This window comes from Eucalyptus grandis, chromosome 2 (assembly GCF_016545825.1).
Source record: "Eucalyptus grandis isolate ANBG69807.140 chromosome 2, ASM1654582v1, whole genome shotgun sequence".
In the NCBI taxonomy this organism is placed as follows: domain Eukaryota; kingdom Viridiplantae; phylum Streptophyta; class Magnoliopsida; order Myrtales; family Myrtaceae; genus Eucalyptus; species Eucalyptus grandis.
In genome coordinates, this window is record NC_052613.1 from 575,712 (window position 1) to 598,087 (window position 22,376).

The 22,376-nt window shown below is 44.7% G+C and overlaps 1 protein-coding gene across 1 annotated transcript; it reads left to right on the plus strand.

Moving 5' to 3' along the window:
- The first annotated feature begins 280 nt into the window (after positions 1–280).
- On the plus strand, positions 281–1,867 carry LOC104434224 (cytochrome P450 94B3). The gene has a single exon (XM_010047197.3). It carries the CDS (start codon positions 281–283, stop codon positions 1,865–1,867), a length of 1,587 nt encoding a protein of 528 aa, XP_010045499.3.
- Positions 1,868–22,376: the final 20,509 nt, after the last annotated feature.

Genomic DNA, 22,376 nt, shown 5'->3' on the forward strand with positions numbered 1-22,376 from the left:
GTAGCGTGCCCCCGCTTTAGCTGCGGACGGCCGCTCTCGGATTGAACCCATCACTCCCATACGGTTTGATCCCAATTATCTCGCCAACAGTTATTACACGTTGTAGAAATTTAGTATGAAGAGTTCAACCCTCTTTAGTTCCTCCCCCCCAAACCCGTCTCTCTCTATAGAAGATAAACATACATCTTCGTCGCTTTACATCTCCATTCAACACAGCTATGTATACATAAGCTCTTGGACATCACTCATAAGTCCTGACATCCCGCACTGCAAGCTCATCATGTCTGCTCTCCTGTTTGTAGGGTTTTCTGTCATCTTGTATGCCTTCCTCTCCCTCATTCACCACAACATTAGCAAGAAGACGTCATGCTCGGCTGCTCGTTGGACGAGCCACGGCCCTCCTTCTCATCCCATCATAGGATGTCTCCTCTCTTTCTATCGAAACCGTTCCCGCCTTCTCGACTGGTACACCGACCTCCTCTCCCGATCCCCTACCCGTACCATCGTCATCCACCGGCTCGGCGCGTGCCGCACCGTCGTCACCGCCAACCCTGAGAACGTCGAGCACGTCCTCAAGAACAACTTCCACAACTACCCCAAGGGCGTCCCCTTCACCAGCATCCTCGGCGACTTTCTCGGCTGTGGCATCTTCAACGTCGACGGTCCTCTCTGGAGCACCCAGCGCAAGCTCGCCAGCCACGAGTTCAGCACCAATTCGTTGAGGGACTTCCTCGTGCGGACGCTTGAAGCTGAGGTCGAGAACCGTCTCTTGCCTCTTCTCCAAGACTATGCCGATACTGATCGGACCCTGGACCTTCAAGACCTGCTCAGGCGGTTCGCTTTCGACACCGTGTGCCAAGTTTCTTTAGGCACCGACCCGGATTGCCTCGACCTCTCGCGCCCGCTGCCTCCTCTGGTGACTGCCTTCGAAAACGCGTCGAGGATATGCGCAATGCGAGCCACCTCCCCAGTGTATCTGGTCTGGAAAATCAAGAGAGCGTTGAACATCGGGTCCGAAAAGAAGCTTGCCGAAGCTGTCAAGCTCGTGCATGATGATATAGTTGATATAATCCGGAACAGGAAGAAGAAGCTGCTCCAAGAGAATGACGATCAGCAGATAAAATACGACGGCGACCTCTTGTCTCGGTTTCTTGCGGCCGGGCACAGTGAAGAGATGGTGCGGGACATGGTGATAAGCTTCGTGATGGCCGGAAGAGACACCACATCGGCGGCGATGACGTGGCTCTTCTGGCTGCTTGCTCAGAACTCGAATGCCGAGGAAGAGATCGTGAGCGAAGTTGACTCGATTCTTGACCGGAGCTACAACAAGTGCTTGGACTTCGAAGCCTTGAAGGAGATGAAATTCCTGAAGGCATGCCTCTGTGAATCGATGCGGCTGTACCCGCCGGTCGCGTGGGACTCGAAGCACGCTGCGGTGGACGACGTGTTGCCGGACGGGACCGCGGTGAGGAGGGGCGATAGAGTGACGTACTTTCCCTACGGGATGGGGAGGCTGGAGGAGCTGTGGGGGAAGGACAGGCTCGAGTTCAAACCGGACCGGTGGCTGGTGGAACCGGGAGTGGAAGGTGGCGCCGAGGGGGAGTTGAGAGCGGTGAGTCCATACAAATACCCGGTGTTTCAGGCCGGTCCGAGGGTGTGCCTCGGGAAGGAGATGGCCTTCATCCAGATGAAGTACGTCGTGGCGTCGATCTTGAGGAGGTTCGAGATCAGACCGGTTCTCGAGAACCGGCCGGTTTTCGTGCCTCTGTTGACAGCCCATATGGCGGGGGGGCTGAAGGTCGTGGTCAAGAAAAGGAAGCTAATGGGAAGCTGCCAAGTTGTTGCGACGAAAGGAGTCGGAGAGTAGATGAAGATAGGGTTGGTGACGGAGCGAATGCTCTTCGTTCTTGTAGTTTTGCTGCCTCAATTGATTCATTGGAAAGATTATAAATGCCTAATCATATCATCCCCTAACAAAGAATAAAAATTATTAGATCGCGAGTGTCAGCGGTTCAGGTTTGGGTTTCCATGGCACCCAAACCATTTAGAATCTCATTTGTTTTTAGCTAAACCGTGGACTGGTTGGAAATGAAAAATGTGGTTTGGTTCGGGTCAAGTTTTCAGGTTTCCTTTTTTTTCCCAGGCTATTTCGAACATATGCCCTGATTGACCATCAAGTTATTCCAGACCTAGTCTACTACATTTGATTCACTATAGATGTTTATTCTGAGCTAATTTCAAATCCGTTGGCCAAAGAAATTTATCAACAAGCTAAACTGTGGAAATACAGTTTCTTATAACACCAAAACTTCAACTGTGGAAGACATTCAATCAGGTTGAGTCTTATACAATAGCTTAACTTGACAGTACAAGTGCTTACAAAGATATACAAACACATTGGAATGAAGAATGACCAACATCTCCCCATCTTTTTGTTTAACAAAACCAATATTTTCCAACAGATTCAATCATGCTCAAGCAATCTCCATTATGGTCAAAAGACCATATTAGCTAAATATCTGAAGGATAATCTTCAAAAGACCCAATTTATTATTGATATCGTAAAATTTCCAATCACGAGGAAGATATCAACATATGTTTTTCCAATAATGCTCCAGTTTCCAAGGTACTATATTTATATTATGAACAGTAATTGTACAACTCTACTAACACTTTTCGTCCTCAACTCTAAAGAATGAAAGCATCCGATGGTCCAATCTGAAGCTATAGGGAGAATGATTAAACTTGCTTGCTGATCTCTTATACCAGTAATGCTTTCTCTATGGTGAGACCTCATTTTTGTCAATTTTTGGAGTGAACCTTTGAAAATTCTCTTTTGATGAATTATAGTGCTTTTTTAGGATTCTTGAGAATGCAGGTGAGAAGGGAAGGGAGAAAAAATATATCTAAACTAAATCATCAAACTACCCAAAATTCCTTTACTAATTACCCGAACCGAAATGACCTGAAATTTTCAGTTTGGTTCGATTCTGCTATATTTGACACCCCTAATAGTGATCGTTAGGAATCCAGGGACATTTCGTTAGATAGTTGAAATGTATCTTTTGAGGGAGATACGATATTGATGGGCATTATACGTGGACTAGCAGCTTCGTGATGTAGCTTTCCTAATGCACTAGTGGGACACGTGGACGATGGAAGCCATGGCCGAAATGTAAAGAAGGAAATGATTTGACATGCAAAAGCGCATGTGCACGATATGCCCAAATATTCACCAAATTGTGGCTGGCAAAATATTCAACCCCCTCGATCTTGACTCCACGTGTCCTTCGCTACTGCATACCATAGGCTACTGATGCAAATTGCCAATTAATATCTCGGATCAATTCAGTGTTCACTGATGAATCGTCACCTCTTAGAAGAGTTCAACCAGCAAGAACAAGCCCCTTGATGAAGTGGTTGGCAGTGATTGGAAGTCTCTAGGCAGTTCTTGGAACTTCAGATAGTCAGTTCATGAAAACTCGAGGCTCGAGTTTGAATGGATTCAAGGCCTCATCCCCTTCTGCTGCGGCTTCTCCTCAACCATTCAAACATACTTCAGAAAAGTCTCGCCAACGACTGGAGCTTCTCTTCCTCAGTATTCTTTGAGGATAGGGATCTACCAGTCTCCTAAGTAACACCGATGGGGATTCTTCCCATGGACGTGTGCTGAAATCCGTATCTTCAAATTATGACTCGCGTTTACCCTTTGAAATTTTATTTGGGTGTATATCCACCGTTGTAATCTACGATTCCAGATATACTGCTCTTCCCCATGAGGGAAGTTCTCGAAGTAATGATTAGAAATGGCGCCTTAAGATGTTTGAATGCCTATCATTGCACGAGGCATAATGCCACACTTCTTTTGCTGTGGTTTAGAGGATAAACATGCTTGATGGGACTACGACATGGTTGAATGCCAGCAATGTATCATTCTAATTGTCACAATTTCAATCCACAATAATACACACCAATGCGTTCCAGCATTGACAATTCACTTTAAGTGGCAACAAAGAATGACCAGTGCATCAATTAAGATATTGCCAATCAACATAGTCAATGGAAATTATGTAAAAGAAAACCCACCCAGTGACGCATCCCTGTAACTTATTGTTGGATTTTGCGGAAGCGTGTGTGTAGGTGTGTGTGATATATGGCAAGGGAGCTGAGAAATGAACAAATGACAATATAGGATAGTTCAAGAATAAATAACATGGGATATAGTTTATGTAGTTGATGGAAATGGGTAGTATAAGATGTTTTAGTAATGGAGGAGTATTTCATGGTATAGAAACTATCTTAGCTCTACTCCTCCACACACAGTGGAGGTCTAAACCTTACATGCCAAATGGATGACCTACAAGCCTATTTATAGGCAATTACAATCGACTTAGGGCTTGTTTGTCAAACAGTATTTTTGTTCCCTAGATTAAAATTTTTTGTTCTTTTGTTTCAGGGAACAAAAAAAGAACAGGAATGTGTTCGTAAAACTTTTGTTACCGGGAATAAAAAATCTATTATTTTTTTAATTCCCGAGAACAGATTTGGAATAGAAACAAAAAGTAGAAAAAAGTAATTTCTTGTTCCCGGAAACAATTTCTAAGAAATAAAAAAACAAAAACTCAAAACTCTTCTTTTGTTTATTTCTACTTCAGCCCGTGTCCTCTATCTCAGCCAATCCACTTGCACCCTCTCTGTCTCAAGTCCCTCCATTCTCCGCCGTCTCTCAGCTTCTCCGCCGTCATCCTCTTCGGCGACCGGCCGATGAGGGCTAGCAAGATTGCCGGCTCATGGGGAGGCCGAGCTTGCCTAGCCACGGTGAGGCTCGGTGGGCGAGCTTGAGCTCGCCTAGCCAAGGCAAGGCCAAGCCTCGCCGGCCGACGTGAGGCTTGGCCTCGCCAGGCCAGGTGAGGTTGACCTCGTGCCAATGGTTGGCGAGGCTCGCCTGGCCACCAAGGCCACCGACGAGGCTTGATCTTGCCTAGATCTAGCAAGGCCGAGCCTCACGGTGGCCTAGCGAGGCTCCGACGAGCTCGTTGGACCTTGCCCAACCGGTCGCTGGCCACCGTCGTGGCTGGCGACCAGCCACAAAGGAGAAAGAAGGAAAAAAAAAAGAAAAAAGAACAAAGAATGAAGAAAAAATGAAAAATATAATAAAAATATTGAAAAATTAAAAGAAACAACAAAATTATACAAGTTTACCAAATGCATTTCTATTCCTGGAATAGAAATTTCTTACAGATTACCAAGCGCGTTCTTATACTCAAAAATTGTTCTCGCGAACAGAAAAAAAAAAAAAAAAACTATTTATGTTAAAAAATTATTCCCCGGAACATAAACGTTATCAAATGCGCCCTTAGCCACCGCCTTAGACAGCTAGACTTTTGATGGACCTTAGATAACTTGTTTTAGTTGACATTTGTTTTGTTTGACTAATAAACCTTCTTCAACTTTTCTTCTTCTACTTTGGCACTGACTTAGACAGCATATTTCCGGCTGGAAGTTCAATGGTTCCAGTTGTTGTCCATGTTCTTGACTCTTCTTTCTTCATGGTTAAGCAGCTATTCTTGACTTATTTTCAAGATTTCCTCAAGCTATCCACCGTCCAAGGCTTTCTTCAAGATTAGGCTAGTTGACAACTTCTTGTGTAGAGAATGTGGAAAATGGATCATAATTTCCAACACTCATCCAACCACCATAATACTGAGATTTCAGTCACGCAGACATCCTAGAACAGAAATGGCGTGTGCCATTTACAATACAAATGCACCATCTTCTATTCTTAACAACAATTGCGGTCAAGTCTTCCCTGTCCACCATTTTCAGTTTTATAATCTAAGTCTGCCGCAAAAAAGATCCAAGTCTTAAGGACAGAACCAGTCCTCTTTCATCTGCAGTTCAAACAAAAGCACAGTGATAAAGTGCATGGCCTATGGTTATAAGTAATGGCCGCACAATAAAGAACCTACAAAGTAAGGGTAGCCGTCATCTTTGCCGAAAGTCGCGGGAGCATTCTCAACAAATAGACTGGTAAAGAATAAAATGGCCACACACTTCCCCGGTTCTCTGTTGTGGTACCTAATTCATAGTTTACCATTCAATTACAAGAGAAGAAATGGAAGAAAATGGATTAAACCGAGCAACCTAAGAGGCAAATGTTACCTTTAACGGAATATGCGGACTTGCCAGTTTCTTTTCTGGTCTCCTTGGCTTCAGCTTTACAAATGTCCACTACAAATATGGGTGAGAGATTCCAACAACTCCTGGCAAGAATAATATTGTCGCAACCTCTTTTTTTTTCGGCGCCCGCAATCGGGTACGAGCGCCTAAGGAGGCTAATGGCTCGGCTAAATTTAATTATGCCCGGACTCTCCCAAATCCACCAATTCACGACTTTAATAGTATGAGTTTTTAACCTCGTAAATCAATTTTTAAATTGGAGTCACCACTAATCGATTTGGGGTGGGTCGATTAGAAACCGAAGCGAAGTATCGGGAGAAATACTCGCTCTGCGCGCAACTGAGAAATTAGGATCGAGGACTTGATTACACTAGTTAATCACTTATGCCCTTTCGGTACCTAATCTTGTTTAAACCCGAGGTTTTTGGATGTTCGAGGGATTTTCCATGCATTTTGGGAGGAAAAACATTTTTGAGTATTTTTCTCATTTTTTTGGACATAAAAGGGATTTTTGGTATTTTTTGGAAAAGTACAAGTCTTTTTGGCTTTTTCATGAATTTTTGGCTTTTTTTGGATTTTTGGCATTTTTTGGAAAATATGAAATATTTTTATTTTTTGATTTTTCGGAAAGTAAAATATTGTTTTTAATATTTTTTAATATTTTTGGAAAATAAATTATTTTTTGATTTTCTCGATTTTTTAGAAAATAAAACATTTTTCGACATTTTTTAATATTTTTCGATTTTTTGGAAATTAAAACATTTTTTAATATTTTTTGAAAATAAAATATTTATTATTTTATATTAAAATAACAAAATAAAACCGACCGGGTCGGATCATGCGTTGGGTCCGACCCGGTCGGCGACCCAAACGCGACGGGCCCGACTCGGATTTTTCATCTTTTTCCTTTTTTTTTTTTTTTTTTTTTTTCAAACAACGCCGTGGCGGGCGTTTAGGGACGCCCCGGCCGGCCCGACGACCGGATCCATTGACCCGCTCCGCGACCCGGCTCCCCGCGAACCCTACCCGACCCGGCTCCGATTCGTGACCCGACCTTCCACCGCCCAAAACCGCGAAACCCTACCCGACTCGCCAACCCGGCTCCGACTCCATGACCCGGAAAATCGCAAACCCTAGGGTTCACGAATCTGTGGCGCCGAGGGGGAAATTGAGGCATTGCGGCGGCGGCGGCGGCGACGACGACGACAGCAAAGACAACGACGACGGCAGAATATGACTAATGCGATGAACGGTGAAGGCGATGGCAGAATACGGCGAATTCGGCGAAGGCGACGGCGACGGCCCTTTTACCTTTCCTCAAACAGGGACGATGAACGGTGATGGCGGGGATCGATTGACGACGGCCTCACCGGGGGGCACGATAGCAAACCTTCAAGCAACGGCGTCGGGACTTGGTCGGGGCGAACGGCGGCGGCGGTACGGCGTCCGACGGCACAAAGAAGCAAGAAAACTCCCGGATCTCGAGGCGCCGCAGATCTCGGCCGGACCTTCCTCGGCCTTGATTTCTCCTCACTCAGGCCAGATCTGAGCCTCCACCGGCCGGATCTAACCTTCTCGAGGTTGCTCGCTGCCGCCTTCCCGAAGTCTCGGTGGAAGGTGGGCCGAGCTCGCGACTCGAGCTCTCTCCCCGCGCTCACCCTTCAACCCTTCCCGATGTCTCTCGGTGAAGGATTTCCGAGCTCACCACGCCCTCCGACGTGCTTGCAGCCACCTATTTATAGGCGAAGGAACTTGGTCGACGGAGGGGCCTCGGTCCGCCGGCCTCCGACTTGCCCACCGGTTCCGCTCGGCGAACCGGTGTCCCATCGAGCTTTCAGTGGCTCGCCGGCATTAATGGCGCCCGCGATCTTATCCCCTCCGGTCGACGTCGCCCTACACTCCTCGGCTGTAGGCCGTCCTTCGCGCGCGTCGCCGGCCACCGCGCGTGAGATGCAAGCGATTGAGGAAGAAGAAGATAGGAGAAAGAAGAAAGAAAAGGGGCCGGGCCAAGGGTGAAGGAAAATGGGCCATATGGACCACGCGGAGGAAGAGAAAGGGAAAAGAAAAAGGGCTGGGCTTTTGCTTTTTTTTTTTGTTTATTAATTATCTTATTTATCCTAAATAAAATAAAAACTTAATAAAATAAAATTAACCTAAATAAAATTGAGGTGTCAACACGCCCCTCTTTGAAGGTGAGCTCGAGGTTGCATTCAAAGACAAGACGATGCCTCAATTTTATCCATACATGCGTAGCGAATTATATTTTATTTGGGATCTATTATTCTATGTAGGAAAAGAGCAATATAACTTTACATATACTAAGGCAGATAAGAAGATACACATGGTAGCCACTTACCGGGAGTAAGTGAGATAGGGTGTGAACCCCGAGTTTTGGCAAGTATCAAGGCGTCATCTTACCTGGTGATATGAAGATGTTGCTTTTCCTGTGGCTCGAACCATTCTTCGATCGCCCTCGTTAAAACAATCAATGATTTGTCTAGGACCCGAACCTTTTTCGGTCGCCTTGACGAGAGATTGCTCCTTTAGGACCCGAACCATTCTTCGGTCGCCGTGACGGGAAGTTGCTTCTCCAAGACCCGAACCATTCTTCGGTCGCCGTGACGGGAAGTTGCTTCTCCAAGACCCGAACCATTCTTCGGTCGCCTGTTAAAACAATCCATGATTTGTCTAGGACCTGAACCTTTCTTCGGTCGCCTTGACGGGAGATGCACCGACCTTTCTCGGGGCATCTCATTTGTGGGTGCCCGATTTGTATCAAGGACACCGCTTAGTACCCGACCTTTCTCGGGAGATGAGCCGACCTTTCTCAGAGCATCTGTTTTGCTGGGGTGTTTGACTTCTATCAAAGACACTGGTTGGAACCCGACCTTTCTCGGGAGGATGCACCGACCTTTCTCAGGGCATCGATTTGTGGGGCGTCGACTTCGTCAAGATACTAGTTGGAACCCGACCTTTCTCGGAAGATGCGCCGACCTTTCTCGGGGCATCCGTTTTGGGGCGATACTGGACATTCACAAGCATATCAAAGAGTACCTGGATATTCACAAGTACTAACATGAAGGATGTTTGGGCCTTTGCATGCGTCGAAATGGGTATTTGGCTGACCATAGGTATTGAAGGGGTATTTGGATGATCACAATTATGAATTCTCGGGGGATACTTGGACATTCACAAGTATCGAAGGGGTACCTGGATGATCATAGGTACAAACTCTTGGTGCATGGAATATCGAGGACGTACCTGAGATATTCATGAAGGTCTCTCACCTCCTTGTAATTGGGAATATCGAGGGCGTGCCTCGCATATTCATGAAGGTCTCTCACCTCCTGGTAACATAAACTTGAATGCAGCACGAGACTTACCTGGATGGCCGTAGGCACTTAAAAGGGGTGGAACATCTGGATAGCCACAGGTGTACAAAGTACTGGAATACTTGGATGAACACAAGTATTTAATGATACAACCTGGGACCACTCAGTCGGTCCAAGTGTAAGGAAGCATACCTGGGTAGGCGCAGGCACACAAAGCAATGGAATGTTTGAACAGCTGCTATATTATTTGGGGACAACTCAAGCGAGTTGAGTGTCATGAAAATGGAGTACCTGAATGGCGGTGGGTACTTGATGATATGGGGATACCTAGACAGCAGTAGGTATTCCAAGAGATACTTGGTCAGTCACAAGTATCAATACTGGGACAACTCGGACAAGTCGAGTGTCGAAAAGGAGTATCCGAATCGGTGGCCAGTACTCAAAGACAATAGGGATACTAAGACAAAGGTAAGCATCGAAACTCAAGGGACAACTTGAATAGGTTGAGTGTCAAGAAGAGAGTACTTAGACAGTGATAGGTACCTTAAGACAAATGTGGATAGGAATATGCTTACTTGGCAATATCTCTGCTCTTTGAGAGTATGTCTGCTATTTGCACAATATGCACACATGATTGTATATGCTATAAATTCATGAGTTCAAATGAGATTCATGCATGATAATTTTGTCAGTTCTACCTTCATTTAGAATGTAAATGTCTTGAGCATGCCAGATGAGGGACTTTCAGTTTGAAAGGACTTTCCGCTCACTCTCATGGAAAAGGCTATCCTGACCATTGATGCATGATTCATAAGGACCACACTATCTCACTGTCATCATGTCAGCAGGGGTCTGAGTATTCTCGCAAACGGTACGACTTTACCAATGTGAGAGGTCTTTGTTAAAACTGTGATGAAGTCTTGGTCAGCGGCTCATCAAAGGGGACCATCAAGGTTGAAGCTGATGGACGAAAATGTTGCACGATCATCTCCGGGTTTACAAGTCAAGAACCCTGCGAAAAGAGATAGAGTAATCCTGCTCGTACTTCTTCGAGCGATGTTTATAGACATATGAAATCTTACATTAATTGAAGTGCCCCTAGTCTGAAGAGACTTTTACAATGGGAATGTAACGGAGATTTGGCTCACATGTAAGAGGGTGAGAGTTCGTGACTGTCTTGGCATTTGTCACTAGTCTTTCTTGTCAAATGGAGGTTCTATGGACCACAACAGCAACTTTTTCCTGGCTGCATTTTTGACTGGGGGGCATTGGCCTTGCTTTTACCAGGCACACTGCTTTTTTCATGCCCCTATTTTTACTCCAGTTCTTCTCTTATGGGCATTGACCTTGTTCTTACCGAATTACACCGCTTTTTTATACCCATGTTTTTTCATTCTTGTCGTTGGAGGAACTAGCCTAGGCAAGTTCAATCGAAGCACCGTTATTAGACTCTTGAGTCTTCATCTTGATAGGTGCTCTATGCTATCTTAAATGGCAATAACTTCTGTTTTGCCTCCATGTGAGGGTGAATTTACAGACTCAATTGAGCTGTACAATAGATACAAGTGCGTAAAGAAAGAATTGCTCTTCATGACTCTAGGGCACTTAAATTAATGTGAGTGTTCATATGCAATAAAGACACCCAAAGATTGATGCAAGTGCAAGCAAGAAAATTTCTATCCCTCTGCTCACCTTGTGATGCTGTTTTGTCTCCGATCTGCCCCAGTGTGGGGTGGTTCTTGACAAGGATATGAGAGAAGCTTCACCAGTGTATGGGGCTCAATGGGGTGAGCGATGGAATGCCTCTCACTATTTTGGTTATCGTACCATTCGCGAGAGAACTCTTTACCCTGCAGCCATGGAATCTTCTGCACTCATCTCACAAGTGTATAGATGGGGGTCTGTGTGTAGGATATGGCTTGCCTGTTATCATTCTGACACGCCTCATCTAGCATGCTCAATTAATCTTGTATTCTTCACTTAGCCGTCTATTCATAATCCTCAATGGAATCCGTGATTTAGACAGACAAAATCATCATGCAAAAATCCATTTGTAAAAGGCGTGTAGTATTTTAAATATGATGGAGTTTGGACTCTTCAAAACAAGTGAATGGTTTTGGCTCAAAAAGACCTTCTTGGTAGCTTTAAAGGTCAACGGAATAGTATTGTTAAGCCTTGAACATCAAAAAGGTTATTCACAAAGGGTGTCGATGGTTGTCCTATTGATTAGGGATATGACACATGAATGATCAGCCGGGTTGGGAATCTAATCGGGCATCTTTGCTTCTTTTTCCTTGCTTGGATCACTTGATTTGCCTTGTTTAACCACTTAATCGCTCTTGAATTCCAATGTTTCTGTCAATATGAGTTCGGAGAGTGAGTGTTAGAAACGATGCCAAATTACCTTTTTCCCTGAGTTTATTTGTGCTGGTTCTTAGGGAAGTTCTTGACGGCCTCTTTTACATTTCAATGCTTTCCTTTTGTGGCCCCGTATGCATGATTGCTGGTCGTTGATTGATTTTCAATGCTTTTCTTCTGTGGAATTTTTCCTTCACTTCTTGCAAGAGTACGTGTCTCGGAACAAGAAGTGAGGCTTCCAGTTCTAAGATTGTTGACTGGGACAAAGGTTTCTTTTAACTAGCCTCGGTTCCGAATGACGCATCCTTTACACCGAGCTGGGCAAAATTGGCGGGGATTACTCTTACGCGTCTGCTTCCGGGTAATGTCGATTTGGTCAAGTTATGCCATCGAGTTTGCTTCTTGATTTATGACACTTCCTTAAAGATCGGTCATCACCATTCATTTTCTCCATTGAGTCAAACACACATTTTTTATGATGGTGTAAATACATCACTCATATATAAAGGTGCATAAGCATTTTCATTCTGATAGAGAAGTGCTTGGCAATGCCAAACAATAAACATCTTTCAAGGGTAGTACTTTTTTACAGCATCGGAATTAACTGGTTTGGAGAATTCCCGCTCGTCCATTTCAGTCAGAATCAAGGCTCCTCCAGGGAGTATCTTCTTTATTACATAAGGACCCTTGTAATTAAGGGCAAACTTGCCTCCGGGCTCTGGAAAGATTGGCAACGTCTTTCTCAAGACTAGCTCATTTACCTCGAAGTGTTTGGGTCGCACCTTTTGATTGAACGATCGAGCTACCCTTTGTTGGTAACACTGACCATGACAGAGGGCTTTCAGTCGTTTTTCATCGATCATATTCAGTTGCTCAAACCTTTGTTGTATCCATTCTTCCTTGGACAATTCTGCTTGGGATAAAATTCGCAAGGAAGGGATTTCTACTTCTACAGCAAACCGCCTCCATGCCGTAAACCAAGGAAAAAGGCGTTGCCCAAGTGGAAGTTTGAATCGAAGTTCGATACGCCGTTAGTGCGAAGGGTAGCCTCTCATGCGCTTGCGGTAGTTTTCAGCTGTCTTGGATAGGATTCTCTTGATGTTCTTGTTGGCGGCTTCCAGCTCTATTCATTTGTGGACGATAAGGGGACGAGTTCAGATGTTGGATTTTGAACTCGAAAACAATTGATCAATCAACTTGTTGTTTAGGTTTGACCCATTGTCGTGACGATAGCTTCCGGTGCGCCATAACGGGCGATTATGTCACGTCCGATGAATTTCATAACATTTCGTGCAGTTACGCTTGCATAGGATGCAACCTCGATCCATTTTGAGAAGTAGTCGATTGCGACCAAAATGAACCGGTGCCCATTTGATGCCTTTGGATTGATTGGGCCAATCACATCAATGCCCCACATTGAAAATGGCCACGGCTTAGATAACTGATGCAATTCAGTTGGAGGGACATTTATCTTGTCCTCGTGGATCTGACAACGATGACAGCTTCGCACATGGTGAGCACAATCGCTCTCTAAGGGGAACCAGTAATAACACAATCTCATTATTTTCTTGGCCAACATATGTCCATTCATGTGAGGACCACATACTCCCCCATGTATTTCTTGCATTATTTTGCCATGAGCCAGAAAAGACTAAGTAAAAGTAAAGAAATCACTTTGCTTTTAAATAAAATGGCAAGCACAACGACATACGGATGGGATGTGCGGCTCGATTTCTAACTCAGAAGGATTTGTGAGATTAAAAAGATATCCGCCCGTCGCAGTCTCGCGTTAGCAGCATATCCTCTTAACCTTGGCTAAGAAATTCGGGGAAAAGAAAGGCAACCTCTACATCGCAGTCTCGCGTTCGAGGTCGTATCTTTCTTAACACCATCCTAGAAATCCTATGGCGGCCCAGGTCCGACGGCCGGGTTGTGTGTGCCATGTGTAGTGTTTAAAACAGTAAAGCATGCATAACAATTTATAATCACAAGATAATCTATTTTAAACAAAATTAAAATAAATTTCTAAGCTTTTGACCTACATAAAAAAACCTAAGTTAGTAAAGATATTAAACAAGACATAAAGGCCTAAGTCCTCAAGTCCCCAGCGGAGTCGCCAAGCTGTCGCAACCTCTCTTTTTTTTTCGGCGCCCGCAATCGGGTACGAGCGCCTAAGGAGGCTAATGGCTCGGCTGAATTTAATTATGCCCGGACTCTCCCAAATCCACCAATTCACGACTTTAATAGTCTGAGTTTTTAACATATAAATCAATTTTTAAATTGGAGTCGCCACTAATCGATTTGGGGTGGGTCGATTAGAAACCCAAGCGAAGTATCGGGAGAAATACTCGCTCTTGCGCAACTGAGAGAAATTAGGATCGGGGACTTGATTACACTAGTTAATCACTAATGCCCTTTGGTACCTAATCTTGTTTAAACCCCGAGGTTTTTGGATGTTCGAGGGATTTTCCATGCATTTTTGGGGGAAAACATTTTTGAGTATTTTTCTCATTTTTGGACATAAAAGGGATTTTTTTGGTATTTTTTTGGAAAAGTACAAGTCTTTTTGGCTTTTTCTGAATTTTTTTTGGCTTTTTTTTCATGAATTTTTGGTTTTTTTGGATTTTTGGCATTTTTTGGAAAATATGAAATATTTTGATTTTTTGATATTTCGGAAAATAAAATATTGTTTTTAATATTTTTTAATATTTTTTGGAAAATAAATTATTTTTTGATTTTTCTCGATTTTTAGAAAATAAAACATTTTTCGACATTTTTAATATTTTTCGATTTTTTGGAAATTAAAACATTTTTTAATATTTTTGAAAATAAAATATTTATTATTTTATATTAAAATAACAAAATAAAACCGACCCGGGTCGGATACGTGGGTTGGGTCCGACCCGGTCGGCGACCCAAACGCGGACGGGCCCGACTCGGATTTTTCATCTTTTTCCTTTTTTTTTTTTTTTTTTTTTAAAAACGACGCCGTGGCCGGGCGTTTGGGGGACGCCCGCCCGGCCCGACGACCCGGATCCATTGACCCGCTCCGCGACCCGGCTCCCCGCGAACCCTACTCCGACCCGGCCCGATTCGTGACCCGACCTTCCGCCGCCCAAACCGCGGAAACCCTACCCCGACTCCCCAACCCGGCTCCGACTCCACGACCCGGAAAATCGCCAACCCTAGGGTTCGCGAATCTGCGGCGCCGAGGGGGAAACCAGGCATTGCAGCGGCGGTAACGACGGCGACAGCAAAGACAACGACGACGGCAAAATATGACGAATGCGATGAACGGCGAAGGCGACGGCGACGGCCCTTTTACCTTTCCTCAAACGGGGATGATGAACGGTGATGGCAGGATCGATTGACGACGGCCTCACGGGCACGACAAAGAAACCTTCGGGCAACGGCGTCTGGACTTGGTCGTGCGAACGGCGGCGGTACGTCCGACGGCAATGAAGCAGAAGAAAACTCCCGAGATCCGAGGCGCTCGCATCTCGGCCGAACCTTCCTCGGCCTTGATTTCTCCTCACTGCTAGATCCGAGCCTCCACCGGCCGGATCCGACCTTTCTTGAGGTCGCTCGCCGCCCGCCTTCCCGAAGTCTCTCGGTGGAAGGTGGGGCCGAGCTCGCGACTCGAGCTCTCCCCGCGCCGCCCTTCAACCCTTCCCGATGTCTCTTAGTGAAGGATTTCCGAGCTCGCCACGCCCTCCGACGATGCTTGCAGCCACCTATTTATAGGCGAAGGAACTCCGGTCGACGGAGGGGCTCGGTCGCCGGCCTCCGACTTGCCCACCGGTTCCGCTCGACTAAACCGGTGTCCCATCGAGCTTTCAGCCAAGCTCGCCAGCATTAATGGCGCTTGCGATCTTATCCTCCGGCCGACGTCGCCCTCTACACCTCGGCCGTAGGCCATCCTTTCGCGCGTCGCCGGCCACCGCGCGTGAGATGCAAGCGACTGAGGAAGAAGAAGACAGGAGGAAGAAGAAGAAAGAAAAGGGGCCGGGCCAAGGGTGAAGGAAAATGGGCCATATGGGCCACGCGGAGGGGGAAGAGAAAGGGAAAAGAAAAAGGCTGGGCTTTGCTTTTTTTTGTTTGTTTATTAATTATCTTATTTATCCGAAATAAAATAAAACTTAATAAAATAAAATTAACCTAAATAAAATTGAGGTGTCAACAAATATAAAATTGACGAAGATTTGAGCACGTGGGTTATGAGCTCTAAATTTGGTCGTTAGTCTTATTCAAAGGATGTCTTGATTAATGGTGGGCGTCATAAGGAAGTTGAAGACAAAAGGAAATCAGCATGATTTATGGTGGGCTGTGTTTGGGTGGACCCCCTACCATTCAACAAGGAATACATGCCTTCATAAGGAAAAGAGAAGCTCTTGTTTGGTTTTTAGGTCAAAGAGCGTGAAATTTTAACATTGGGAGGAGTGAAGATTTCATGATCTTTGGCTCATTTAATGTTTGTGTTTCTTGTTGTTGATATTTTGTCCTTGATACTAAGTGTGTGGGATGTTTATCTTCATGTTTATTGTAATTTAGGTGTTTTGCCATTATATAGGATGTGAGGTGTATTGTAAATAATAATCCACTAGAAAAGTATTTTAAGAACAATTTCTTCCTCCAATTTGTGTCGTACCAAATTTCCAAAGTTGCTATTGGTTCCAACATCTTGTTTCACCAAAATGACATAGGAGCAAGAGGCTCCAACTACTCCTAGCAAGTAGATGCGGACGGATTAGAAGCTTTGGAACACAAAGAAAAAAAAAATTAAGACGTAAAAGCTCAGAAAAGAAAAAGTAACAACGGACGAACAATGGGTAGGACAACATATTTCTTGGAGAAGATGTGCTCCTTGTTAATCCACTTCAGCACGTTTTCTCTCTATGGCATCCTTTCATGTACAGGGAAAACCACAGAATGTCCAAAAAAGTGAACGAAGCCTTCTCATCTTCTGAAAAAAGATATTCCTTAACGTACACAGTTGAGACCATAAACTTAATACAGGAGATGCTAATCCCTTTCCCATGAAAGCGGTGGGTATAGATTTCACTGAAACAATCCTCAATTTTATCTAGGTCTAACTTACTTGGGTGCTTGGAAATGGTAGCATCATTATTCCCTCTCAATTTTAAACATTTTAATAATTTAATAATTTAGTTTTAAACTTTTCAATTATATGAATCAATCCTAAATATTTCAATGATTTGTTAATTTAATCATAAACTTTTTAATAATTTGTTCCATCTAATTTTGGTCAGAAAATTCTAACGTGACAATCTAGTTGACATCGACTATTCTATATAGTATAATCAACATTGACTTGCACAATTTTTTTTTTTTTTTTTACCATTCTTAAATATTTCTAATTTTTTAATTATTATTTTCTTTTTTGCGTTTTTTTTCTTTAGGGCCGGCAAAGGTCATCGGTGACCCTCGCTAGCCACAAAATCCTAGCCCAATTTGGGAGAGGGCAGTCTCACCTCAGCCTCAAAGGCCTTGGGAGAGGCTGTCGACGCCGCCAATGGCTGGCGAAGGCTCTCATCGCCGCTCTCGCCATGAAGGCCTCGAGTGATGGCGTCAGGGCCTCGTCGGTAGCGGACGGCGAGGCTGTGAGGACCTCGCCCACGAACACCCAAAGTCATCGAGGGCCCTTTTGTCCTTGCCAATGGTGAGCAAGGCAATAAGGATCCTTGCCCGCCGGCGCCAAAGTTGACGAGGGCCCTCGTGGCCTTGGGTGATGGTGTTGAGGCCTCGCTAGCAACGAGTGAGGCCATGAGGACCCTCACCCACCGCCACCCAAAGTTGAGGAGGGCCCTTACGACCTCACTAAGTAGCTGGAGAGGGCCCTCATCCCCTTGCTCGCGCCATGAAGGCCTTGGAGAACGGCATCAAGGTCTTGTGGGCAACAGGCAAGGCCAGCGAGGCTTTGATAGCCTCAGCCAAGGCCTTTGTGGTTGAGGGTAAGGCGGCCCTCACCCAATTTGGAAGAGGGTTTTATGTAGAATATTTGGTCGGAAATGATACTTAAGTGAGTTAAACTCACTCTGATTTAACACTAAAGTAAATGAAAAGATAAAAATTAGCATTGTATGAAAATGTTGACACTTTTATAGTATTTAGCCCACCTCTCTGAAGAAGAGCTATCGTGACTTTCAGAGCATTCTAGCAAAACAATTTCTAAAGCTACTCTGCTCTTTGTCGTCGAATCGAATGGCTCTCTTTTCTATCTATTATCATAGGTGAAGAAACGCATGCCGCAAGACCTACGGTTCTGCAATGTGATCACGCCTTGGGTTCACTGAGAAACGGTAAATCGCTGCTGTCGAATCTGGGCATGAAAGCGGGCACAAACTTTCGGCAAAGTCTACCGCTTTTTGTAGGCAAAGGTCGGGGTCGTGCGATGATGATGATGATGATGTATAGATTTAGAAGAGCCACTTATTTGTTTCTTTCTTCTTGTCAGCTGCAGCTGTTCCATCTTTTTGCACGTGTCTCCTTCGGTGAAAACCCTAAAGGGAAAAAAAAAAAAAAAAGGAAGAGAAGAAGAGAAATGCGGACAGACGATGTGACCGCCCCCCGTCCCCTTGACTTGACCCACGCCCATCAGAATCGTCGAGAATCCAGTTAAAAATGATGGCGATCCCCAACGGACGGGGCGTGAAATTTCAAACGTTGGAATTTAAGTTGGACATGTTCTTCCAAAACGTGGGGGAACTCCTCGTACTGAATAAATTCCAAGTCTCAACCACCCGATATCTCATATCTCATATAAGAGAAAATAAAGCCTTTTGGATAGCTGTCTATCTCCTTCTGTAAAAAGTACGCGTTCTTCCTTCACGACCAAGCCAGTAAACAGCAGGATGACAGCTAGTTTAGATCCACAAAGCCAATCCGCCATCGCCATCACCGAAGTCCAAACACCCTGATTAATGGTGGAGGAAGAAGGTGAGGAGGAAGGTCCCACGTTCGGATGCGAAAAGAAACGTGGTTTTAACTCTTCACGTACTCTAAATCGACGCCAGAAGAGATGAAGAAAGGCGAACTGGCAGCAGCACTATCTCCAAGAGATCTTTACCTCTTGGTCTCTTTTAAAGAATGGTTTTCCTTATGGAAATGAGACGTCCATGTCATGCGTGTCCAATGGAGTTCATCCTTCGATCGCTTTCCGCCTAACCCATCTCCTCCACAAGTCCGCTTCCATTTTGCTCCGGTCCCCATCGCTGACCTACTTCGGTTTCCTTGATGGCGCAAGCCCTGATTCGTTTCGCTCGTATATTGACCACGTGCTCTATGGACTTACCATTTCAGTACATCAAAATGGCTCTTGCGTAAGCACGTAGAAGAGTAAAATTTTTCTTCTTGTGATGGCAGCTGAGATTGTATCGACATATGAATTGCTCGGTCTGATTTTGCACAAACTGATGAGACGACCCCCCCAATCTGATGAACTGATCTGTAAGATGTTACATACAACAACTTTTCCTTTATTGGAAGTCAAAATGATGATTCCTTTCTTCTTTTTGGGAAAACCTTCCCAAATGAAAGACACAGGCTAGTGACATGGCCCACGGACGAAGCATGTTCCAAGACTGTCCGGGCCATGTCACACACGAAGGGCTGCCCAAGAACAGCCCACGATCAATCCCCGATCTGCGCATGGCCAGCCCATGTGCGATACAAACAAAGGCTCATGTGCGACCCATGAGGAACCCGTGAGCAAAGCTCGGCCAGCCCATGTGCAATTTGTGGCCGTTCACCTTCTCCCGCGTCAGGCGTGTCAGGCGGCCCTGCAGCCTTGATCTTGCTTCTAACACACATCCATGGGCTTCCCAAGGGCTAAGGCTATTGAGTGACCTGCTGTGTAGTCTTGTAATGATGATACGAATTCAAAATCCACCGTTAGTTTGGAGGGATGATCAACGGCCAGGAATAGACTCAATCTTGTATAAATAGGAGTCCCTCCCCTCTTTGTAACTAGTTCGTTCACAAGTGAATATCCTTGCTCATCCGACTCTTGTGTCTGAGCGTGTGTGCGTAAGGCTGACTTGGGATCGATATTCCTAAGGTCGCATAATGTTTTGATTGATCGTAATCGACTGACCCGTGACACTAGCATGTAGTTAATAAAAGAAGAAGTCCAATCAAGATTACTGAAAGTAGTAAAAAGAAGGCACATCAAAACACTTAGAAGATTTTTAAAAAAGAATGCATTTTGGAAAGTGACCCATTTCATTTGCCAATAGTCACAATTTTGAATTACAATCATTGAGCTCCGACCAAGTTTTTTATTTCAGTTTCTTAAACGTGGGCTAGAGATAGTTAGGAAATACTCATATTCTCATTGATTGTGTATGTCGTTGATTGATATTGTAAATCACGATATGATAGTTTGAATATCTTGTTGCTTAGATAATCGTCTTCTGCTATCTATAAGTTCCTCTTGTACTCTTCACTATTAAATATGAACATTCCGCTCTCTCTCCATGCATGTTTTTGGTTTCTTCCTCAGTGCTCTCCTAATGCCCCGGTGCCCATCACATGCAAGTTCACACACTATTCCCAATTAAAGAATCACGAACCCCACTTGAATCAAGCCCCTTGACTAAAAAACACCATGAATAGATCTAGAGTTGGGCAATGGGGAAACCAAGCTCATCGCCTTTTCACATGTGTCGATCGAATCAAACGTTTGACTTTCTCTAGCCGGCTGTGCGTTTGGAAACTGCTTTCCAAGGGGCTTTGGGGAGCTAAAGGCCTTTGGGCCAAATTGAAGGTGTTTGGGAACTACTTTCCAAGGGGCATTGAGGCAAAGGTAGCATTAAGACTGAAAGTCCAAGGCGAGGTCCTAGGCTGCCTTGGGCTTTCAAAGCCGTCTCGGAATGTCTCGTGTCACTGTTCATGCTATTGTTCATCTTCTTTCTCCAGCGGCGTGGCTGATCAGAGGCAAGCTCGAGAGGCCGACGAGGTCACGGCTAAGGTCGACAAGGTCGCGGCGACCGTCACTGGCTAGTTGCGCGACCCTGAGTCTCGGCGACTACTCATGAGTCCCGACGACCACTCGCAAGTTGCGTCGCCACAACCCGGCTTCGAGCAACCTTATCTGGGTCGCCGGAGGTTGCGCGACCTTGATCTAGGTCACGGAGGTTGCACGACCTCATGGCGACCTCGGCAGGGCCAGCTGGGGTGCCCACCCTAGGCGACCCTCGCCGGGAGGTCACCCGACTAGGTAGCCCCTCGTCGATCGTCTTGGGGCTGCTCAGCCTTTGTCGGCGAACTCTTTCATTTTTTTTTTTGTTGATATTTTTCTTTTTTTATTAATCACTAAAGTCCTTTATGTAAATGTAATATTTCCAAACACTATTTTACTCAAATGTACTTCATAATGGACTTTTAAAGTACAATTTACCAAATACAGTTTGCATTTTGGAAAACTCCTTTAACTTAAAGGCCTTTGCATTTTCCTAAAGGCTTTCCCTAAAAGCCTTCCCAAACGCACCCAATGTGTCCAAGTTGGGGGAAAAAGAGTTCTATAACTTGATAATTCTCGTGAGAGGTGTGCAAACCACGCATAGAGCGAGCAAATTACGTTTGTGCTTAGGTCATTCATATACCCTACCTTTATTTTTGTAAATATTCTAGAATTTTCTATAGCGGGGGACAAAGAATCAATAAAAATCACATCTTTACTCAATTAGCTTGACATTTACCTCATTAGAATTAAGGGTATTGAGACCCTGAACAATATGTATAAGTAATGAAATAATCTATTAAGAAAGTTAGCTATATTAGAAAGTAACAAAATACCAAATAATATCCCTAACATCTAACATACTCTCCAGCAACATTCTCTAATAGCGAAATTTCTAACATCCATAAATATGCTTCATCAAAGAGGGTGAGTCCAAACGGGAGGTCGTCAAAGAGGGTGAAGTGGAGCTGACAAAGAGTTTCTCCCCGGCGTTTCGCTAAGGGAGGCCGCCTTCAACGACGAAACGTTTACAAAGCCAAAACCCAATTAGACTATATCTTAATCGATTGCTGGCGCCGGCACCTACTCGTCTCGTTCTTTTCGTCATCACGTGCGCATTAGTAGTGAAACCGAATCATCGCGGGATTCACATTGCAGACATCCCACTAAAGTTAAAACAGATCGCAATTAAATCACTTCGATCCCTCTCATTGCACCATCTGCAGCACTCATAGCCAAAGCTTACTTTGACATGCCATGTTCATTTCGGGTGGCTCCATAGAATCGACGTTTTGGTTTTTGTCTGTCTGGACTTTGGCTGATATTAGGCAACTGTCGTAGTCCTTTCTCTCGGGGAAACGCCGCGGTAATAATTCTCTTGAATATTTTATCAACGAAAGTATTATGCAACTAATGAAATGAGAGCTATGTTTGGTAAAAGCAACTTCCAATTATTATCAACAAGTGACAAACTCGGTCCATGAGAGCTGGAGTTTGGTAAAAGCATGTGTCACTAATGAAATGAA

Coding starts and splice junctions, on each gene's coding strand:
- LOC104434224 (XM_010047197.3), top strand. CDS start 281: ATGTCTGCTCTCCTGTTTGTAGGGTTTTCTGTCATCTTGTATGCCTTC.